The sequence below is a fragment of the Mytilus galloprovincialis genome, chromosome 1 (genome assembly GCF_965363235.1).
Source record: "Mytilus galloprovincialis chromosome 1, xbMytGall1.hap1.1, whole genome shotgun sequence".
Lineage (NCBI taxonomy): Eukaryota > Metazoa > Mollusca > Bivalvia > Mytilida > Mytilidae > Mytilus > Mytilus galloprovincialis.
Genome location: NC_134838.1, coordinates 126,088,944 through 126,113,134, shown reverse-complemented (window position 1 = coordinate 126,113,134; position 24,191 = coordinate 126,088,944). Strand labels below are relative to the sequence as shown.

At 31.6% G+C, this 24,191-nt stretch overlaps 1 protein-coding gene across 1 annotated transcript in view; it reads left to right on the top strand.

Annotated features, from left to right (window-relative positions):
• The window catches only part of LOC143057897 (orexin receptor type 2-like), a 30,759-nt gene that overhangs the window by 2,166 nt on the left and 4,402 nt on the right, over positions 1-24,191 (top strand). The window contains exons 2-4 of the mRNA XM_076231359.1: positions 15,934-16,055; positions 19,521-19,644; positions 21,277-21,479. Of these exons, the coding sequence (XP_076087474.1) occupies positions 15,934-16,055; positions 19,521-19,644; positions 21,277-21,479 (449 nt within the window). The remainder of the gene's footprint in view (positions 1-15,933; positions 16,056-19,520; positions 19,645-21,276; positions 21,480-24,191) is intronic.

Sequence of the window (24,191 nt, the reverse complement as noted above, 5' to 3'; positions counted from 1 at the left end):
AAAGTACATTCTTTACAAAATAAACATTCGATCGGCAGCTTAAGGAAGTGTCGGTGTTACAAACGTTTTCAGAAATCATGTAAAATGAACATCCCCCTTCTCCCCCCAAAAATGTCTTAAACATCATTGTTAATCTGAAATACTTTTTAGTTTGATTAGATTTATATATAATGCTGAAAATAACTTTAAGTTAAGATTAAAACTATGCTTCGTTTCGTAGTTTTCAAGTGTCGGTACATTTTAACAAAGTCTCGAGTTTGACCATGTGGGTTAAAGAAGCACAAGTTTAAATTGGCTCTTACAGGGGAAATTGGCTCTAATGCCTTTTCATGACTAGAACTGATTAACAATTAATATAATAGATAGAAGGGATGAACGTTGTTAAATTCAGACTGCCACTAGAAATAAGGGTTAGGATAATAGATAGGAACTGAAACATTGCCTTACAACAAGCCACATATAACCACTAAGAGGATTATTGCAAGAGTTCATGAACATTTACAGAGCATGGCATTATACCTTCTTAATACGAGGCATCAGGTATCGGATTTAAACGTCCCTAAACGACCCGACATGATTGAATACTTTATATACATCCCGCATATCAAATAAAAAGGGACGCCTTACTTTAGTAACGGTTTTATTGCCAAATATGAGAAGTCCAGGGGTGACCATATCTTCAGTCAATTCTTACCATTATATGTTTTGGTGATATTTTGCTTGAGAAAAACGTTTAAAACCTATAGTAGCAACATTTGATATTTCTTTGCTACTAATAATCAAAATTACAATCTTTGATCTAATTATACCCCACGCAACGAAGTTGCGGAGGGTATAATGTTTTTGACCCGTCCGTCCGTCCGTCCGTCCGTCCGTCAGTCCGTCCGTCAGTCCTGTTTCTTGTCATCGCAACTCCTCTCAAACCACACAACAGAATTTCACGAAACCTTTTCAGATAATAAGGACATACTATGTAGTTGTGCATATCGACGGGAAATTGCGATTCAATTTTTATTCTAGGAGTTACGACCCTTTGAACTTATTTACTTTAATGTACTACTGCAACAGTTTGTCATCGCAACTCCTCTCAAACCACACAACAGAATTTCACGAAACCTTTTCAGATAATAAGGACATACTATGTAGTTGTGCATATCGACGGGAAATTGCGATTCAATTTTTTTTTCTAGGAGTTACGCCCCTTTGAACTTATTTACTTTAATGTATTACTGCAACAGTTTGTCATCGTAACTCCTCTCAAACCACACAACAGAATTTCACGAAACCTTTTCAGATAATAAGGACATACTATGTAGTTGTGCATATCGACGGGAAATTGCGATTCAATTTATTTTCTAGGAGTTACGCCCCTTTGAACTTATTTACTTTAATGTATTACTGCAACAGTTTGTCATCGCAACTCCTCTCAAACCACACAACAGAATTTCATGAAACTTTGTAGATAATAAGGACATACTATGTAGATGTGCATATCAACAGGAAATTACGGTTCAATTTTTTTTCTAGGAGTTATGCCCCTTTGAACTTATTTGCTTCAAAGTACTTCTGCAACAGTTTGTCATCTCAACTCCTCTGAAAACACACAACAGAATTTCATGAAATTTTGTAGATAATAAGGACATACTATGTATATTGACAGGAAATTATTATTCAATATTTTTTCTTATACAATTTTTTTTTCTTATACTTATTTAATTTCTCCAATGACAATGTGGGGACGTGGGGTATGTGAACGTGCTCACTAAGGTTCTTTAATTCGAAATGTTTCGTTAAGTACTTTTCAACATATCGAAATTATAGGGAAATCATAAAAGGTCTATGTTACTAGGTGTTGTGGTTTATAATTGTTTCTCGTTTTTGATATAGATTATATCGTTTGTATTCCCGTTTGAATGTTGTTTTAGTCATTTTTAGGGCCATTTAAAGCTTGCTGTTGTGACTTGGATGGAGAGTTGTCTCCTTGGCACTCATAACACATCTTCTTATATATAATTAGTGCATTGCTACATGTAGGAGAAACGCCAGAAAATGTATCAAATTAAAATTGTCGATGCTGTACTCATGCTGCGGAATTTTTAGTAATCTTGACAATTTTTTGACTGCATGTTTTAGATTTAAGTACAGACAGCGTCAAATCTGATTATATGAACATGAGTATAAATTGTTGAAAACTGCATTTTTGACAGAATTAACTGAGCAAGACACAGATAAAAATAAGCATAACTGATATTAGACATTAAAACCAAAACTATATCCATAGTAGAACACTGTATTGTCTGATTGTCTTATCTCAAAATCATTTTTTAAAACCCATGCAAAAGAATAAAACATGATTACGATAGTCGTAACGTATCTGCGTCCAAAACGAGAATGGATATAATTCGTGAATCTAAGGTAAAGGGTCAAGGTATAGTAAATGGTCTATGTCACAAAAACTAGTAAACTTTTGCATACATTTTTTAAACGTCAAACTATAACTTAAAATATCATAACAAAATATTACATTTATTACTTAATTTTTTTGTTAAATATGATTGAAATAAATTCTTTCAAACTAAATGTATATTTGTATAGAACGCATTAAAAATAGCGATTTTTTTTCTTAAATTTGTTATAAAAAACAAGTTAAAGTTTTTAAAAACTTGATATGGCGATGATACATACATTTTCGTGTTAATGATCAAAACTAATAGTAGGGTCATAGACTCCGTTTTTATACATAAACACGGTATAAATGAATCAAAGTGGTTATGTGGCTGAATAAAGGCAACAGTAGTATACAGCTGTTCGAAATTCATAAATTGACTGACAAAAAAACAAATCCGGGTTACAAACTAAAACTGAGTGAAACACATCAAATATAAGAGGAGAACTACGACACAACAGAACACAACATTAAAATGTAACACACACAGAAACAAACTATAATATAACAATACCCATTTTCCTGAATTGGTACAGGACAAAAAAATCGAAATAAGTGTAAAAGTGGTCACCTATTTTGAAAGAATTCGTTCAGTAATATTCCAGAAACTTAAAAATATAAATGGATGTGTACATGAGGAACCTCAGTGGGAGTAGGATCAGCCTACCCTGTCGAAAATGTTCTCTTCAATTCTGATTTTTTGCGGGGTTCATGCTGCTCTTTGTTTTCAGAATCTCTGTGTAGTGTTTCTGGACTGTTGTCAATTCATCTGTTGATCATGCTATCTGTTGTGGATTCTTCTAAGAATAAGAGTTTGTGTTGGCCTCTTGGAGTTATCTTTTCTTCTTATCAATTAATTCTTTATCTATCTTTTTATTTATTTATTTACCTTTTTATCTATTTGTATCTTTTTATTAGTTTATTAATTCATAAATATTGTTTTCATGAGCAATATTTTAGCTAAAGCGGTTTTAAAGATATCTGTTAAAGTGATAAAAAGCTTGAATATGATACGTCCCTCTTATTTCAAACAAAAATCTTTTCCGTACATATATTGACTAAATCAGTGAAACAAACACATACAAGTGGTCATGAAGCCTCTCTTACTCTAAATAACACAATAAAAGTTTGTTCGAGATATACAGACCATTTTATCTCATGAAAGGCGTGTTCATGACGTAAGTGAAAAACAACTTAGATAAAATAGAACTTTATCGTCTGCGTGGTTGTTTTTTCTTCCGTTTTTCTGTCTTACATTTTCAAAGCTTCAAAGTAAAACGCGTTATAAGTTTAAGTGTTTAATGAAACTATTTTGACATTGTATTGTCCTTTGAACCATCTAATACATAGAGTTTGAATTCTTTTACAAATCGTACGAATCAATATTAATGTAAGCTTAATGGGAAATGGCCAACTGAATGATCCCCTAAACGTTTTTACGAATGAGATGTTTTCAATAAAAAGTAAATGTGGTTACGGAAATTGATTAAGAAAATTAATTGTCAATTTAAAAAAAAATTTAGACATTTTGCATTCAATAGTATTGGTCATAAGAGTTGTGGGATGTTTTGATCAAAGAAGTTGATCAAGTTAAGTCGCAGCAGATACATAAATATAAATATAAATATACATATGTATATGTAAATTCTATAAAACATTCGATAGTGAAAAATTATTTCCAGTAAAGCTATAACTGTGCTGTTCGATCACTATCTCATTAAGGTCTTCCCCCTTTCCAAATTTGTACAACTAGAATTCAAAATCTTCTAAGTAAGTTTTCATATCTACTTATCCTTATTCTTTGTCATTTTCAAAGATTTTAAAAGTAAGGATATTAATGAAATAAACCTATTTGTCAAAAATGTAATGTAAACATGTAGCGACTGATCATGTTATATTTTTGGAATTAGATTACTTTTCAATATCTGATTTGTTTCTATATGTAACAGTTTGATCTTTAAGCGTTTGTCCAGAGAAAACCAGTTTTTCTTCTGTTATTTGAAGTTTTCATACACGGACGGCCAAGTTAAATGGTTTGTAAGTTTTGTTTAAAGGTTAGATAAGAGAATATACAAATCTGCTACATGTACTTTGTGTCACAATCACCTGATATTTTCGAAATGGATTGTAGCGAAAGTATTACACGACGTATTTCACAAGTTTAGGAAGAGTAGGTAACCCTGGAGTTGGTATATTGTTCATGTTGCTTAAAAAGTTATGATTTAAGTGTAAAAGAAAATTAATCGTAGAATGTCGCAACTTGAAATTCGTTATACAATTTCAGAAGAACTCTTTATTACTAGTAAAAGTTTTGTTATTTTGTTTTTCATCACAAATGTTTCGTCATTAGCAAAACTAGTATCTGCAACTAGCATTCCAAAATTTTTAAATTACGGTTAAAGCGTTATGACAAGCTGGCCATTGAAACGCATGTTGAAACTAAAAATGATTTTCTTTTTGTTCTAAAAAATAAAATAACACAAATACCAAACAACGAGGAAAATTCAAAACGGAAAGTCCGTAATCAAAAGCTTTAACACATCAGTCGAATGGATAACAACTGTCATATTCCTCACTTGGTACAGGTATTTTCTCATGTAGAAAATGGTTGATTAAACCCGGTTTTATAGCTAGCAAAACATGTTGAAGGGCTTCAGTTAAATTGAGAAGGAACAGAAGAAAGTACTTCAGCGATCATTTTGTTTCGGTGTTTTCATTACAAAAAGTAAAATCACTGAACTTAGAGGAAAATTAATTCGGAAAGTCCATAATCACATGGAAAAATCAAATAACAAAACGCATCAAAAACGAAAGGACAAGAATTGTCATATTCCTGACTTCCTGACAGGCATTTTTCTTTAAAAAATATCGAATCGTGAATTTCATCATGTTGCTGCCAAATGTGAACTAATTAATATGGTCCAGCATTTTTTTCTAATGGGAATATGACATTCTTTACGAGGTTGTATCTACAATTACGAACTGCTTGATAATATTACAAGAACAGTTGCACAAATCAACACACCATAATTAGTTTTGAAACTTTCAAGCTCAATTCACACCAATAGATGGCATGTATTCAGTTTTCTTTTCTAATAGGACAACAGAAAAAATATCTTCCATCCTTTATTTGGATGTGAAATCTAGGTAACGAAAATCGTTCCTTTTTTGCTTTATTTTAACTTAACTTATATTTTCGAATCCTGTTGGTATTTACTAATATATGTGTTTCGATAACTTATTAACATTGCCAATCGGGGTTCGTGTTTGTATAATCAATTAAATAGTTGTAGTAGTCAATCTTATTCTCGAGTTTTTAGACTTGTTAATAAACTATTGAGCTACAATGATGTTTTAGAGATAACATTTATCATCTGCCGTAAAACGAGTATCAGTCAATATTGATAAAATTCTCAAATCTTATTATGTATCATATGATTATCAGTGTTAGACTGAATTTAATGCCTGTAGATATATTCCAGATATCCCAGTCCGAAAAATTAATTTAACGTTTCGGGTTGTCTTTAATCCCCTTCGGAATCAAATATCATAATTAACAAAATATCTATACAAATAGATTAGGGACAAGAGCGGTAAGTATTATGTATCATTTAATCGTTAATACAGTGATTGATTGCCTTTAATGAATGAAAACAGAGAAAATTTCAAATAGGGTATGCTTAAGGTCTGATTTTTCTCTTCTAAATAAGATATGGCGATATTTATCAGATTGTTCTTCTCATCCAATCAGAATTTTCTAAGTTTAATTTCAGGTTGATTAGCTATTCAATATGTCATTCGCTTTCTACCACGATTTTCTTTGGTATACTTTTCAACAAAGGTGAAATCGGTCACATTGTACCCTCCCCTCTCACAATAATTATGTTAGTGCCACAAGATCTTAGACTCTTTCTATCATGAAATCATGTAAACCATTCAAATCTAAACTACCTCCATTTTGATAATGAATATTACAAGTTGAAAATTGAAAACAGTTTAGATGAGGTTATAATATTCTTCTCTGAATGATTTCTTTGACAAATATCAAAGATTTGAAAATAAGCAAAAAAATTACACATTTTTTATATGCATTTAATTCGCACAATATCAATAAATCTTTCAATCTTTACTTAGATTTTTAAAGTATCACAGTCAAAGGTGTGTACTTTTGGTTTTAACAATATTATCATCAAATTATTTGTCACATTTACTTCGATAATCTTGAATTATTGTATTTATACCAAACTGAATAAGGACATCGTTAAATAAAACCAAAATAAAGTTTAAAGTTTAAGCTAAGTTCTTGTATTAAACAAAATTATAACACTTTCACATATACCTCTTTGTACACTAAAAGTACTAAGCAAAGAAATATCTAATGAGACATCTAAAGAACGATTCCAACGTCTATAATAATTAACTTTATTTTTAGAAGAAAAAAAATTTATTCAGAAAATTTTTGATGTAATTTTGGTATGCATATTATCCTAAAAATACTTGTTCACTAACGCATAGTCGAAAATAATCTTCAGAAGTGTAATTTTATGAAGTAGTTAATTTGGTAATTTCGTATTTTCTGAAAGTAAAGCAAACGAACAGTCTTCTTCCTCTTTCCTTTCAATAAGGCTTTAATACTGAGAAAAACATGTTTCATACTACAAGTCATGATATCTTATGAACTGACCATTTATAATTTCTTGCACAACAATTTCATTGACAAAAAATGGAAGAGAAAGAAGTTATTCACATGTATTTCGGTCTGTTAGTTTTACTTTGTATGACAGATGAATATTCATTTGTTATTGAAAACTTTCGAAAATATCACAAATTAATATGTTCTGAGCTAATAGTCTTCTCGAATTCACCAATTAAACATCAATTTCTATCAAACTTTTTATAATGAATACTAATTGAGTGTTAAAAAAGATATAAGTACGTTAATTGACTTCATATTTCCTAATTTGCTAAAATGTTTACATACGTCTTTGCCTCGAATATACAGGAATACGACATTTATTTTCCCTTCTTGAAAGTTGATTGTGAATTTACCTTCGAGCTCGGTATATTTGTAAATACACTTTTTTATTCTAATTTGACATTCTAACTTAGTAGTAACCGACATCTGGCTTCGTTTCAAACCTAAAGCACAGGTGTCAACTATATGTTCTCAAATTTGGTATTTACAAGACCTTTGTTGATAAAATTTGATTTAGGCAACAGAAGTTTAGAGATTTTCAAATCTCATAAATCTGTATAGAGATTTTCAAATCTCATAAAACAGTTTAGAGATTTTCAAATCTCATAAATCAGTTTAGAGATTTTCAAATCTCATAAATCAGTTACGAGATTTTCAAATCTCATAAATCAGTTGAGAATATACAAATCAAGGTAACGAACTGAATTAGAGAATTGCACACAGTACCGAAGGAGAGTGGCCGGGCTCTTCTCCTGATATGCAACCGCCATCTGAATCCATACGCAATCAAAAGTTCATAATCTGGAATAAGACATAATCGGTAAGAATGCTAGTACAGTTCATCCGACTATTCTGGTATCCAAATATATAAAACCCGAAGACATGTCCTAGTGATTTGAGACACTTGCACATAATATCGACCAATCAATTTTTGATGTATACTGTAAACCTTATATGTAGTGTCGATTTCAGTCCTTACTCCTCATAACTCTGGAAATTTTTTTCGGAACTTTGGGTCCTAAATGCTCTTCAACTTCGTACTTTATTTGAACTTTTACTCATTTGATTCCATTGTTATTTATGAGTCTTTGTGGACGAAACACTCATTTGGAGTACAAAATATTTATCCCTGTTTCTATGATGAGTTTAAGGAGCAGTTTTTGTTGTGAAGTTCACACCTCTGTAAACGATGTCTTTAAAGTGTGTGTTATTAATCATGATATGTAAATGCTATACGATGGGCAGAGATTATGATTATGATAAGAAATAGGAAGCATACTTTTAAAAAATTGAAATATTCACTTTTGTCATAAATTATAGTTTGTTGTCGGACATTTGTGTCACTAAATTATATGAAAAAGTTAAAAATATGGCGCAGACCTTCTTTTTACTGTACTATCCTTACTCTCCAGTTTACTGTGGTATATGAGAGCATTCTCTGAAATGAGTGTTATTGAGTGACAGAAGATCATCAATATAACTGAAAGTAAGATTGCAGAATACTTTTTCTTTATCTCGATGGGGAGGTTCTGTAATTATTCTACTTAATAAGATAACAATAGCAAGTTGTTTAGTAGGGTGCACAATTAGTTCCCATTAGATTACCTACTGTCTGTTGAAATATCAATCATAAAAGTCAACAAATGTATTCTGTATTAGAGAGCCCGTCAGTATTTTCACAACCTTAAACAGGGAATTTGTATCTACGATTCTAATTTGTTTTAAAAGCACCTGAGACCAACCCCAGTTTTAAGTTGGGATCGTGTAGCCTAGTCCCCCACAGTTTTTAGTTGGGATCGTGTAGCCTAGTCTGTAGTTTTAGAAGCACCTGAGACAACCCCAGTTTTTAGTTGGGATCGTGTAGCCTAGTCTTTTGTTTTAGAAGCACCTGAGACAACCCCAGTTTTTAGTTGGGATCGTGTAGCCTAGTCTTTTGTTTTAGAAGCACCTGAGACAACCCCAGTTTTTAGTTGGGATCGTGTAGCCTAGTCTTTTGTTTTAGAAGCACCTGAGACAACCCCAGTTTTTAGTTGGGATCGTGTAGCCTAGTTTTTTGTTTTAGAAGCACCTGAGACAACCCCAGTTTTTAGTTGGGATCGTGTAGCCTAGTCTTTTGTTTTCTATGTTGTGTTTTGTGCACTGTTGTTTGTGTTTTGTTCGCGTTCTTTATTTAATCACGGCGTTGTCAATTTTTTTTTTCGACTTTTTTTTATATCACTTTAGGATAGTTCGCCTCTTTTTAATAGTTCTGGGCTTAATAAAACAAAGAATTTTCAGATTTCGGCATGCGTTGAAGTTACATAACTGTTTAAAGACAATTAATATTTCTATATAAAGGAATAAACAAAAATGTTTCAAGCCAATAATACGTCTATTGTGTATAAACTCATTATAGATACTAGGACTAAATTTTGTATATACGCCAGACGTGCGTTTCGTCTTCAAAAGACACATCAGTGGCGCTCGAATCCAAAAAAGTTTAAAAGGCCAAATAAAGTACGAAGTTGAAGAGCATTGAGGTCCAAAATTCCTAAAAGTTTTGCCAAATCCAGCTAAAGTAATCTATGTCTGAGATAAAAAAAAAAAAAAAAGCCTTAGTATTTCAAAAATTCTTAATTTTGTAAAGAGTTAATTTATAAATATAACCATATCAATGATAATTCATTTCAGCACAAAAAGTGCTGACTACTGGGCTGGTGATACCCTCGGGGAAATTAATCTCCACCAGCAGTGGCATCGACCCAGTGGTTGTAAATAAACTCATCATAGATACTTATAATTGTGTTATTCATAATATCAATTTACTCTCTTTAAATCCAGCTTACCTATAGAGTTTATGTTCTCAGAGGATACATTAAACGAATTTCAAATATATCAGTCACGCTCAAACCAAATCACATTAGATAATATGTAGTTTTCAGTTTAGAATCATGGTTATAATTGTACTTTCATAATTCGTAAATTTTGTATATGCTAATTTTCCTACGTATTCAAGAAAAGTATAGTGCCAAAACACGATTGATATAATAACACATACACACAATAAAAGATATGACAAACCCCACCAGATATTTTTTTTTTAAAGCATTTGAGATGTTTTTACTCATTTGAAATGATAATTTGATGATAACAATTACCTGTTTTAGAATTGAAGGTGTTGGTGCTTTAATATTATACATTTGATCTTTATCGAAACTGTACATTAACAGCTATTCGAATAGTCTGCAGCATTAACTTAAAATCAAAATATATTATTTTGTTATCCAAGTTTTAACAAAAATAATCTAACTACGAGTACTTTTAGGTGCTTTTTTGAGTAAACACTTTTAGGTGTTTCGTACCGATCTGTTGATCTATATTGATATATTGTTCTGTTACACCACTTGGAAAGGGGAAGATTGAGTCCTCACAAACATATTTAACTCAGCAATATTATATATACCGGGTAGGTGCTTTCCCAAAGTCAGGAGCTTGTAATTCAGTGGTATTCGTTTGTTGTAGTCTATTATATTTGTTTTTCGTTTATTATTTTCTTATGAATCCGGACTTACGTTTTAACATTTGAATTTTTGTCACAGTTTTTCATGTCGATACGTTTTAATCGCTGGTATTGTGTGGGTTTTGTTTACTGTTTTATGTTGAACAATGACCTATTGTTGCTCACATCCATGTATTTTGAATTTTTGTGTATTGTTGTCTAATGGGCAATCATACCAGATCTAGTTTTATATTCTTGTTATTTTGAATTAATCAATTTCAATTAACCGACACAAGAAGCTAATACTTTTGCTGTAAATAAAATACATTAAGAGCAAGTTTGACTATATAACATCCGTCAGTAGTATAATTGAAGGATAATAGTATCAGTAATACCCACGAAAACATTTTATCGTCAATGCATAGCATCACATATATGAGCTGTTATAACACAAATTGAAGGTACTTCTTTTGATATTAATTGTATATCAACAAAAGTATCCTGTTTTTAGACATACAAGATACCATTGTTAAATCAAAATAAAAAAAAGTAATAAAAACTGTAAATTCCGCTTGTTTTATACTGACAAGGTCTTGATAGAGATCGTTTTTTTTTGACAACTAAATTGTCACATTTTAATGGTATATAGTTGCAATTCCAAAATTTGGTAGTCACTATGTCTAATTGAGTGTCATGGTGTTCAGAAGATATGTTGTAACTTAACAATAAAAAAATCCGAGGAAAATTTAAAACAGAAAGTAATCAAATGGCAATATCAAACGCTCAAAAACATCAAACGAATGGACAACAACTGTCATATTACTGACTTGGTACACTAATGTGTTCCTGACAGGGCTTCAAAATGTTTTGAAGAAATCAATTTGAAATGATAAGCTTTTAATAAGTTCATAGTGATTGTATTTGATTGTTCTTGCTTTCACTCGAATCATTTAGCCAAGCTGATTGTACTTTTAAATATTACGACGAACGCTTGTTCCTCGTCGACAAACTTTCTATGAATGTCAAAAGACTTTGATGACTTGGACATTTTGTCTTAAATTAAAATCTTTCTGAACATTCTGAAAAAAATCAACCCTGCAATCATGCTTTATGTCACACTTGGAATTACCTTGTTATAAAAATAAGCTTGTAGTAAACACAGTGAAAGTTAAAATTGGCATTTTTATACTTTTTAATACTCATAATCTTTTTAATGTATCTGTTCTCTGTTTCGGTAAGACGAACTTTTCGTAAAAATACATCATAAATTTGTATTTCATTTCATAACTGAGTAATTATTTTTGTGGTTTAAAAAAAATGCGCCTTACTATTCAGCCTAAAACAGTCAAACTTACGAAAGCGTAAACGGATCATACGAAAATCCTGATTCAATTCTTTAAGTTTCAAAAGCGCATTTTAAAATTTCATTTCTAAAATTCCGTATCAGAAAAAAAGAAGGAATTGAAAGCTATGAAAAATTCAATCTGGAAAAAAAATGCACAATGGCGCAAACTCAAAATCTCAATCCTGATATCTATGATGAGTTTATTTGCATATTTTACAACACTAATATATTTTCTTTGACAATCATTTGATATTAAAAGTACTGGTAACACATTATAAAGCGAAGCTGATGATAAATAGATAAAAACATTACATAATATTTGCATTGCTACGTTCTAAACGTTAACAGATTCCGTCACCAAAAGTCAAGAATAAATTAACAAGATCTGTCCATAAAAATTGTTAATAAAATTAACAGAACTGACTAACAAGATCTGTCAACAAAAACCTTTTTTCTCTATTATTCTTTTTCGAATATGAAGGCAAAGTATTCAAACTGCACCAGTTGCAGTTCTATTATCTATTAGATCTATGAATATAAACTATTTCTTATGACATAAACAAGGCACGTCTGATGTTTAGTTAGAGTTAAGCAAGTATCATATTTCTGTAATGGTAGTCTTGTCTTGTTAACACACCTGGAGCTATTACTAATCAACTTATCAACTACATCTTGGCATTCCAACATAAAATATTGTAAGTTGAAATCAAGATACATCCTATTAAAACACATGGTGATATGATATAAGATTGGTTTTAATAATTTAATGTGTTTTTAATATTTTTTGATAACTTTCCTTTACAATGGTCCTATTCTTTACATGTTACTGCAATTGAAGTATCTGATCATTACCATCTAAACTATTGATGCAAGCAAATGGATGTCGTTCTAATCATATAATTTAGGTTGACATTATAAATAATTATATTGGCTTGGAATATTCCACCGTCTTATGTTGCAATATTCATCCCTCTTATGTTGCAATATTCATCCCTCTTATGTTGCAATATTTATCCCTCTTATGTTGCAATATTTATCCCTCTTATGTTGCAATATTCACCCCTCTTATGTTGCAATATTTATCCCTCTTATGTTGCAATATTCATCCCTCTTATGTTGTACTATTTATCCCTCTTATGTTACAATATTTATCCCTCTTATATTGCAATATTCATCCCTCTAATGTTGCAATATTCATCCCTCTTATGTTGCAATATTTATCCCTCTTATGTTGCAATATTTATCCTTGTGGCTCGTCATTTTGCAATATTCGTCCCTCTTATTTTGAAATATGTATCCCTCTTATGTTGCAATATTTTTATAGCATGTATGGTGGATTTGGTCAGTAAATGATATGCCTACTTCTGCAATACTTCGTCTCTTAAAATGATTTTATCAGAAAAAATGACCGTTTTAAAATGTTCTTTATTCTTCGTACTGAAAATGATGATGTTTCCTGATTTTATGAATGAATGAGGAACTGAAAAATCCAATGTCAAGGTTGTAATTTACTTTTGGATACGAGCCTAGACTAGCTTGTGTGTTGGCAATGAGATGAATTCATGACGCCGCCTTCGTGTTTTACTTGGTAACAAAATCTTACACAGCTAAAGAAATTAATTTCGGATGATGTCAAGAACGAACGTAAAAGGGGGAATTCTATTAACTTAATGACCATTCTTATTATTTAAACCTTCTTCTTTTCTCGAAAATCTAGACCGTTAAGTTGTTGTTTGTAATAAGGTTGAAATGTAATATTCTGAATTAGTAGAAAAATTACTTTGGAGCAGTTTCCCTGATACATCAGTGGTACAAAGATTATTTATTTTACCAATAAAAACAATTGAAGAGGGATAGAAACATATCAAGTTATCATTGATTCTATCTGTTATATTAAACTTTCCTCGTTTCGGTTCATTTTGACTGCAAATCAGGCAAACTTCAAATAAATCACTGACAAATATGACGGAGAAAGGCAATGTTAATTGGTGAAAATTAGTAGCAAAAACTGGCACGGACCATATAGTCATTATCTAGAGGTCAGTGATCCTGAATTGCAATTTTATTAAGAACACTATAAATAATGCTATAACTCCATAAGTAATTCATTTCAACTTATTTATTTATAATACATTAAGAAAAGAACATTTTAAGCTTTATTGAATCACAAGAGAGATTTATCGTACCGAGGTGTTTATTTTTTGACATTTTGATATTGATCTTACTTATATGTTTAACTACTGAAAATTTGTAATAATTTGTAAATTTGTGGACCCTCTCCCCCCCTCCCCCTCCCTCTTTCGAATTCACTTTGGAGTTTGGTAGTTTTTATGGACCCCCCCCCCTCCCCCTTTCGAATTCACTAGGGAGTTTGGTAGTTTTTATGGACCCCCCTCCCCCTTTCGAATTCACTTTTGAGTTTGGTAGTTTTTATGGACCCCCTCCCCCTCCCCCTTTCGAATTCACTTTGGAGTCTGGCAGTTTTTGTTATCCATTTTGTATATCAATTTAAAAACAATTAAAGAAAGCTCAAAGTGGAACTGCTAATGTTAAATCTGATAAAATGATTTAATATTTTTTTTTCTTTCGTGCATTGTATGATCAGAGAAAAAGATTTAATCTGTCCACCTTGTCTTACCCATATTCTTAAAGATCGGTAATCGTTATCCAATGAATCGAAGAGGAAAAGTCAGTGCCTATCCAAAGTAATTACATGTTATTGATGTTTTAAAGGAAGAAACCCGTATGTTGCAAGATCATGTTAAAGCTATTATAGTGTGTAATCATTTTATCAAAATCTTGTTTTATAATTAATAATCAAGAAAAAATCAAATTTTCTGTCGAAATGTTTCGTTAGCAGGTATCTGAGTGATTCTGGGAAAAAAATTATGTCTATAGGTAAAGTGTTTAATTTAACATTAAGTAATGTAGGCGGTACCGCTGAATACGCATATCTACTTTAACAACATAAAACTTCATTATCAGTAATATATTGTTACACAATTTTGATAGCAGTAATTTATTCTTAAGTACTATATAAGTTAAGCTTTTCTTTATTTTAGACAATAATTCACTTTTTCGCATTTTCTTGTCATTATTATAAAATCGAGTTAAAAAATGCATTACTGCCGAATGCATGTTTTATTCAAATATCTTGATTATATCTTAATGTACATTTATTTATAATACAATAAGTCTTATTCACATGCAAGCTTGAAATTAAACCAGACATATTTAATTTTTCATTGACATCCAAAACGAACGCATGCAGCTTTGTGAAATTATATGAAAATTAAGAAGGTGTGGGATTGTTACAATGAGACAACCATACGTCAGAGACCTAACAACATGACACGTTTATATGTCATTGAACGGCCTTCACACATGAGAAAAACTCGACCAAAGAGCAGATAACAGCAGAGGGCCACCAATGGGTCTTCAACGCAGCTTTAAAATCCGACACCCAAACTGACCGGAGCTGGTCCTCAGCTGACCCCTAAATTAAAATTCGTAGTAGTTCAATGGACGTCATACAAAGCTCCTAAACATATGAATGAACTAAAATTATAAATCATAACAAAGGCATGAGGCTCCCGACTTGAGACTTGTGTAAAAATGCGGCAGGGTTAAACATGTTATATGAGATCTCAATATCTCAACCCTACACTATACCTCTAGCCAATGTAGAATAAAGAAACATATAACAATACGCACAGTAAAACTCAGTTTAAAGAAGTCCGAGTCCATTTTTCCTAACGAGTTATACTGCTTTTAACTGGAGTCACCAGGGAAATATACGAAAAGACATGTTGGTTGCGTAGAATGTCAATGAAATGATGTTATATATATTCGAGTTATATAAATGTACTAATTAACGACCCAAACAATTGTCTAGACTTTTTCTAATTGGTTTATATTTCAATGATATATATCTTGAGTCTCTAATGTGATGATTTGTTTTATTATAGGCTGCAGGATTGTACTCCTACACATGGAGAATGGGTGACTTTCTTTGCACCTTTGTGGCCTATATACAAAATGTTTCCATGATATGTTCTGTGATGACATTAACAGTGATGAGTATTGAGAGGTAACAGTTTAACTTACATGTAATTCAACGTAACATTTTCAGGCTTAGGGAGGTATGAACTCAATTTAAGGAAAACGTTAACTTTCAATGTTATTTGTATGGGGAAAGGCATTTCTACGATAAATTATGATTGTGTTTACGTAGTTAAAATAATAATTGCAGGGATCGCTAGTACTTATTGATTCATAAGCGAAATATTTTGTGTTAACAAAATATATGATATCTTCAATCATATTCAAAATAAAAGAATAATCAGTCACTCATCATAGTACGTAGGATACTTAAACTGGTTAACATGGCATTTTTTTCACGAAGAAACACATACAACTTTTTAATAATCATCTAAATTTAGTGACAGATATATACGTCCTAATACAGAATTAAAAATGCTATGGCGGGTCACAATTAGCTAAGATGGTCACATTTACAAAATCATCATATAGGCGTTGTTTAACTTTTGTTATATGTATAATGTAACATATTGTATCGTGAAACTTCATACATGTATTTCACTCTCAATATACCAAAAGTGGCAAGAAATAGTTTATGTTTTATTTCTTCAGTCTGAAGCATAGAAAATCTACTCCTTCAGTAAGTAAGTATCAAGTTTGCAGGGGTTGTATTCTTCATTCTATATACCGTTAACTTCAAAAGTTAATATCCAAGGATTAAAACATATATTGAAATGTTACCAAATTGAAATTACAAATATTCTTATCCCACTCGGTATAAGCTGCAGCATATTAATTCGTTGTCTTTGGGTTCGCTCATACTCGTGTGTTGAAGCTTCAACAGTTAGAATCATGAAACTAAACACAAAATATTTTCCTATTGGGTCTTAATAAACAAACAAAAATGCATATTTATGAACAGAAATAGAATTCAAATTGGTTTTCTCCTATTTTTAAGTCATATAGGTTAATATTCTTTGTACTGCTTAATTGTAAACTATCATTGAAGACCCATTGGTGGCTTTCGGCTGTTGTCTGCTCTATGATCGGGTTGTTGTCTCTTTGACACATTCCCCATTTCCATTCTCCCTTTGATTTCAAACAAAACTATTAGATTAAATTTCATTAAATACTGTTTGCAAACATTATCAATCGTTTCCTAAACAAAAGAATTAGAATATTTGCTGTCGATCATATATATTGGATAAAGCCTTTGAACGAAGGAAAGAATGTTTATGTTCAATTTTCTAACAAGTATGACACTTTTGTGAGATTTTTTTTTTGTAGTTACGCAAAGAACCCAATTAATTTTTATAACATAGTTTCAGCTTTTATCAGTGAATTAGTGAATTACCTAAATCATTAGATGTTCCTTTAATAAGACGAAGTATTTGATCATCCGACTAAACGTTCAAAATTAAACATTGGAAATAGTTTGGTGTAATATAAATCCTATACCTGTCGTGCTAATAAGTTCATTTCATTACGTAAATCACATCAGTAATATCCGTTCTGCTATGATCACAGTGGTCACCCAACAATAAAAATAAGTACACTATCTTGTACTACACGTGAAATAACTGATAATTTGCATTAAAACAGTTATAATCAAGCACATGTTAGATTTTCTTCTGATTTATTTGAAATTTTCACTTGACACATAAAGCATTTAATGGTGATTAGTATCTGTGGTATGGTAAAACTGTCTATTGATAAAACCTGTAGAAATCAACATGCTTTACTATCAAAACCAGTCTTTAACTCACAGGAGGTTTTAATAGCTACAATTATATTGCATGGAACGGATGTTTTTAACATTCCTATGAATGGAACAAATTCCTATCCCACCACTTAAAATAATTTATTGTATTTGTCTTTTAAACAGTCTGAGAGGAAATATGCAACTTGATTTGAAACGTATATTATATACAAAATGAAATAACGAACCCAAATTGAAGCAACACGAGTATCTTTAAATTGAAAAGGAGACAAGTGTTAAAGTCAATAATCCGCAATCAATAAGTTCGACGAAAATAACACAGTGCAAACATTTGATACCTTTCATCAACATCATTACACAGTATCTAATCATATAAATAAATGACTTTTTGAAGCGCGCTAAAGTATAGGACATTTCAGCAATGGAAATTTAGGACATTTAGCGAAAATGAAAATAAGCATAGGACATTTGAGCAAAACAAAAAATCGTCAGATATCATCTATTACCCACAACGGAACGAAGGAATTATATATGGATTCAAGTATGATATAGCTATAAAAAGTTGCAGAGTTTATATATAGAGTATAAAGTTTACAGCATCTTTTAATTGTAAAAAAGCACCATTTAGACATAAGAGATCTAAATACCACACACTTCTTTCAGCCGTTTACTGATATCCGATTTTATCTCTATGTATTTTTGACTTATTCCAACTTTCTGAATTACTCGGATTTAAGAATAATTTATTTCAAAACCGTTTTTAAATTTTTTTTAATACTTATAAAAGTATCACAGAAAATCGCTTTCAAACGTCCAGTATTTGAAAATCATTTTTTGTTTATATTCCGGTGCTCTGATGTCCTATTAGGTCGGCTCTAAAATGACCCTATGTGCATTTTTTTCCGCTGAAATGTTCTATAACAAAGAGTGATCACTACACCAACAATGTGATATTACTTAACATCATACAGTTAGAACTAAAAACAGTTATACTTCCTACAAATCCATGAAATCGAATCCTTATATCCGGAACTTAATTTTAAATTGGCATTAATTGTCATTCTGGTCAATGGAGCTATTTCAATAAAAGTATTTTCACAATGTACTCAATTGTCGTGTTGTTTCTTAATTATTTTTTATAACTGTTGATGTAAATGTTCTTCGGTTTTGTGAGTCTTTGTTTACTCCTTGGTTTTGATTATTATTGTCTTCGTACAGTTAAGTTTAGTTATCAGCTTTTCTTATCTTTGAATCTACGGTCAACTCTTTTCATCAGTCGTTGTTTTGAAAATGACCTAGATATTACGTATTACTAAGGTTACGTTTTCCCAGAGATAAATGACCGATTTATTACCCAGAATTAAAAAAAAATGTTTGTCTCTACATTAGCTTTTTATTACTTTGGAAACCAAATTCTCTAACTCATGTAACTCCCCCGTACACTCTCTAGCTGACTGCTCTTGTAAGGATCTTTTGTGTTCATACAGAACCAATGTACACGGAGTGAAAGCTGCATAGTTACATTTGTTAAGCAATGCTACATTTCTTTTCTAAGTTATATTATACTTTTTTTTTAGTTAAGGGTTTATTTTGTCAGTAACAATTAGTGTTACGAGATGTAACTTCGAATTAAAGGACAGTAAAGTCACACATTGACTAACTAACGGATTTCTTTTTCAGACTTGTCGGCAATATTACTTACATTAAAACAGAAACAAACGACTATATTTTATGTTCTAGCAACATTTTACCCATTAACGAGTAACAAAATAATTAGTTCTTTATTCATTGTAGGTTTCTTGCGATATTGTTCCCGTTAAAGGCCAGATACATTTGTACTATGAATCACACAAGGGTAGTCATTGTGGCCATTTGGCTTATGTCTTTTGTGATGGCAATACCCATAATATTTGGAAAGGTTTGTATAATTTTAAACAATAAATAAGAAAAATCTGTCTCTGAACTTGCAACAACGAATACCACAGATACAAATAAGTCTGCTTCATATCTTGACTATACATTTATAAATTGACAACGATGGCAGGTTGAGGAATCAATTTTACGCAAAAGATATTATATCAGTTATCCAATTGAGAACTTTTCATTTTTGAGTAGCAAAATTCTATCAGCGCGTGCATATATGAAGTATATATATCCTAGTTGATATGATATGCAGAACTTTCGTTTTCTATTGTGATTTCAATAATAGAGGGTACCTGCTTACGAAGAAACGTTTTCATCGAGGGCTACGAATGGTAAAGCTGAAGTCATATAGATCTTCGAATGATACGGACGCCATCATGGTTTGGTTGATCATAATATTATACCCTTGGTTGTAGTTATACTTTTCGTAACTACAACCACATCATCTATTCATTGATAGTGACATTACCAGATGTGACTTATAACGGAGTGTTTTCCTATATTGTCTAACGAGAACCACAAGAAAACCATGAATTGTTGACCATTCAGGAGTACCTGACCACCCCTAGTTTAGGGTCTAAGGGATTCGTGCTGCTTTTGCCTTTTCTTAAGTTTTGATATTCAATGTATCCACTTAAGTCTCGTTTAGTCTAGTCCTTGAAATCTTTTTTTTTTCAAATTTTCACTTTCAGTGGAGTCATTTACATATAACGATGAAATGTTTTAATGTAGCCTACTGACAGAAGACGTGTATCAATCTGGTGCTGTGAGACAGTCTTAATTATACACGGTCCGCTAGGGTACAGATACTCTGTCAATTAAGTCATCATAGCAACCATTAAAAAAAATTAGAAGCAATGAATTTAATTTGCCCCAATATCATCTTTGATCAACATACGTACCACAATTAATTACAGAAAACTTTAAAACGATGTTAAAAAAGGAAATATGGTATGAATACAATTAAACATTACTATCATTTAAACCCAACGCATGTGCAAGTCAATGCAATACAGTCCTTAACTTTTAACAAACCCATACTGCAAAGCGAACTATAAAAAGTCTGGAATGAGAAAATGAGAACCAATATGAAAGTGAAAAAAACATAGTCTAATTCATTCTATAGAGCAATAAACGAAATAACTAGAAATATGACAAATATCAAGGAAAACCAGTAGATTAAAGATTCCCGGATGACTAGGGATTGACATATGAAGAATATAGAGGGGTTAAGATGTGGTATGTTTGCTAATGAAACAACTCTCCACAAGAGTCTAAATGACACAGACATTAACAACTATAGGTCACCTTACGGCCTTCAACAATGAACAAAGCCCATACGGCATAGTCAGCTATAAAAGGCCTCGAAATGACACACGTAAAACAATTCAAACGAGAAATCTAACGGCATAATTTATGTACAAAAATGAACGAAAAACCAATATGTAACACATGAACGAATGACAATCACTGAATTACAGGCTACACGTTTGTGAATGCTTAGTCCCTCTCTCAAACTTGAATTTTATAAATCATGTAATGGTCTCAGGTTTTTTTTTATACATTATACTCTTATTTATTGTTTTCCTAGATTGCGGAATCATATGATATTCTTATATATTTGTAGTATATACTAGTAGTTAAAGGAATAAATCGGACAGCATTATGGTGTAAAATCCAGTTTTCACCGCTTTACTTCAAATTATACGAACTATATATGCTGGTGATTATGTTTATCACACCAGTAATGGTGATGGCGATCTGTTATACCATGATCTCTATAGAAATATGGCATATAGTCTCAAACAGAGCTATGATGCGTTCTGGCAGGTATGTATATATTTTCCTCTATACCTGGCTTTGAAATGCTTTGAGCGTTCCTGATGAAGGTTGATCCTTAAAAGAGCTTCGGGCGCATTAACTTTGTATCCTGTTACGTTCTGTGACAATTAGAAATGCCTCCTAATATAATAAAACAGATGTTGTTTAGCAATTGGGGTACTCTCGATTTATTTTCTTTATTTCATAGGGATAGAGGGGTTCCAGTTTGTTGTTGCTTGCCTCTTTTTTTTTTAAAGTTTTTCGGAAATTATAAATATTTCTATGTTGTCCTGTCATCTTAGTTCCATTTGTAATTACCTTTTAAATTGTATTACATAAAAAGGAATGTAAGAAACATAGATTTCCCCACTGCAACAAGTGTGTTACGATATTTCTGAACTCGAGACAGTTAAATTTCGACAAAACAATTGACGAGAACAGATATTTCACTAGTGAGGAGAAATATATTTTCTCGCAACAATCACGAAATGTGAAAATAACACAAAAATTAGAGAAATCATATCAACTTAGCTTTTTTACTTTACTTTTTTGTTATCTTATTTGAACAAAAAGCAAGACAAAAGGTAAAACATAAAAACTGAAGATCTATTTAAAAAATGCCTAAGAGATCGTACAAGGAAGGAGGAATTTATACGGTTTTTATATTCTTTTCCAAAATTTTTGTTTGGAAGTACTTCTTTGCTGTTTTTCCTTGACTTTATCTAAATTGAGGTCAGATAAGTAACGAGTATATAAATTTCCAATTAATGGTGGGAATATCAGTCTGAAGTCAAAATATTTAGTTTACATCTGTCAAAATGTTTGTATAAAAGGTTTGTTATACTAACAAAAAGTACAGCGTGATTAATTAGCCACGGATCAGACATAAGACGTATGTTTGTTGTCCCATCATTATACAGTAGATTAGGTCAATATGACTAGTAGCACCAAAGTTGAACTAGTTAATTGAATTGCACACTATTTTTGAATAGGACAAGTTGATTTCTTAAAAAAAAAGAAATCCAATCGTGAACCTAAATGCCAGTTAGACATGAAATAACAGGTAATTGTTAAATAATAAAGCATGGTTTTTACCTATTTTTTGTTGTATACAAGATATAAAGTCTGTCATGTAACTACTGTTCAATGTGCGGAAAAAAATCGTGTTAAAGAATATATATTTTATCTCCGCCCCTTCATTTATTATGCTCATTTGACAGCATGTTTTTGATAGCCAAGACATCGTTACAACAAAGTCATGCTAAATCAAAGTCACCCCCTAGATGTTCAGTTCTGAGGGTTGTTTTTGAAATAAGAGTGCCAGGTTTTTTTTTACGGAAGTTTAAATGCAAATGTGAAGAAATTTTATGAAATAAATCATGATTATTTGTTTTTGTAGCCAGTTTGAAAATGCATGTAGTTTAAAATTCTAAGCCGTCTCATTCTTATTTCATAATCCCAAACTAAAACCGATTTCTTTTGTAAAACAATCAAACTGTTTTATATATATATTTATGTGAAACCTCTATACATACTCCTCAAATAAATCAGATTTAATCATAATGGGACGAGTTGCTTGGCTGTTATCTAGAATATCGGTTTCACAGAAGATGACGGATATGTTCCAATCGTGGTAACTACAATCCCGTCCCCCCCCCGAATGTGACTACCGAATAAGACTTTTCGCCGGGTTTGTATTAATATTAGTAAACTGACGAGTGCCACATGTGGAGCATGATATGGTTACACTTTCAGACTACCTGAGATTATCCCCGTTTTTTTAGTCGGCCGGGTTCGTGTTGCTCATGAGATCAGTCGTTACTTTTCTTTTTTGTTGCTGTGAATACTGTTGTTTATCATTGGTCTTTTTTTTTACGTTGTCAGTTTATTTTCGACTTTTGAATGCCTCTTTGGTACCTATACCGACACATTTGGAATATTACTTAGGTTTACTTAGGTTCTTTTACTGATACAGGAACTAAAGTTCCTCTTCATCAGTCTCTATATCTAAATCTTCTCCACTTCCGGTGATTTTTTATTTATAGTCTTCGTACACCATTGTTTGGTTCTTCCAGTATTTGCCTAGTCTATTCTTAAATATATTTGTGGTTGGTGATGTCACTATAATTTCGGGTAGTGTATTCCATGTTTTCACCACTCGTAGAGCAAAGGCATTCCTCCTTAATTCTGTTCTGGCTCTCAGTGGAAATATTTTCAGACTGTTGCCGCGTACACCTGTCCGTGTAGTCATGTCCTTCCATAATTTAACAAATTGTGCCGCCTCTTTATAATATTTTTCGTTCAGTATTTAATATAATTCAATCATGTCACCTCGGACCCGTCTAAAATTTAGAGATGCAGTTTTAATATGTGCAGTCTTTCCGAGTATGTTCAATTCTTTAATCCTGGTAGTTGTTTAGCTGCCCGGCGCTGCACATTCTCAATCAAGTCAATATATTTTATTTTATATGGGTGCCATACTGAGCTTGCAAACTCTAAATGTGTTCTTACGAGTGTCTTGTATTGTGGTACAAAGGTATCTGTATCTAAATATTGGAAAGTCGTTCTCAGTAGTGCAAACATGGAATTTTCTTTATTATCTTTCTCACTTATATGTTTTTCGAAATTTAATTTAGAGTCAATAAGTACTCCAATGTCTTTTTCTTCAGTATCTTTTTGTAGTATTGTCGATTTTAGTGTATATTTTGAGTCTGGTTTCGG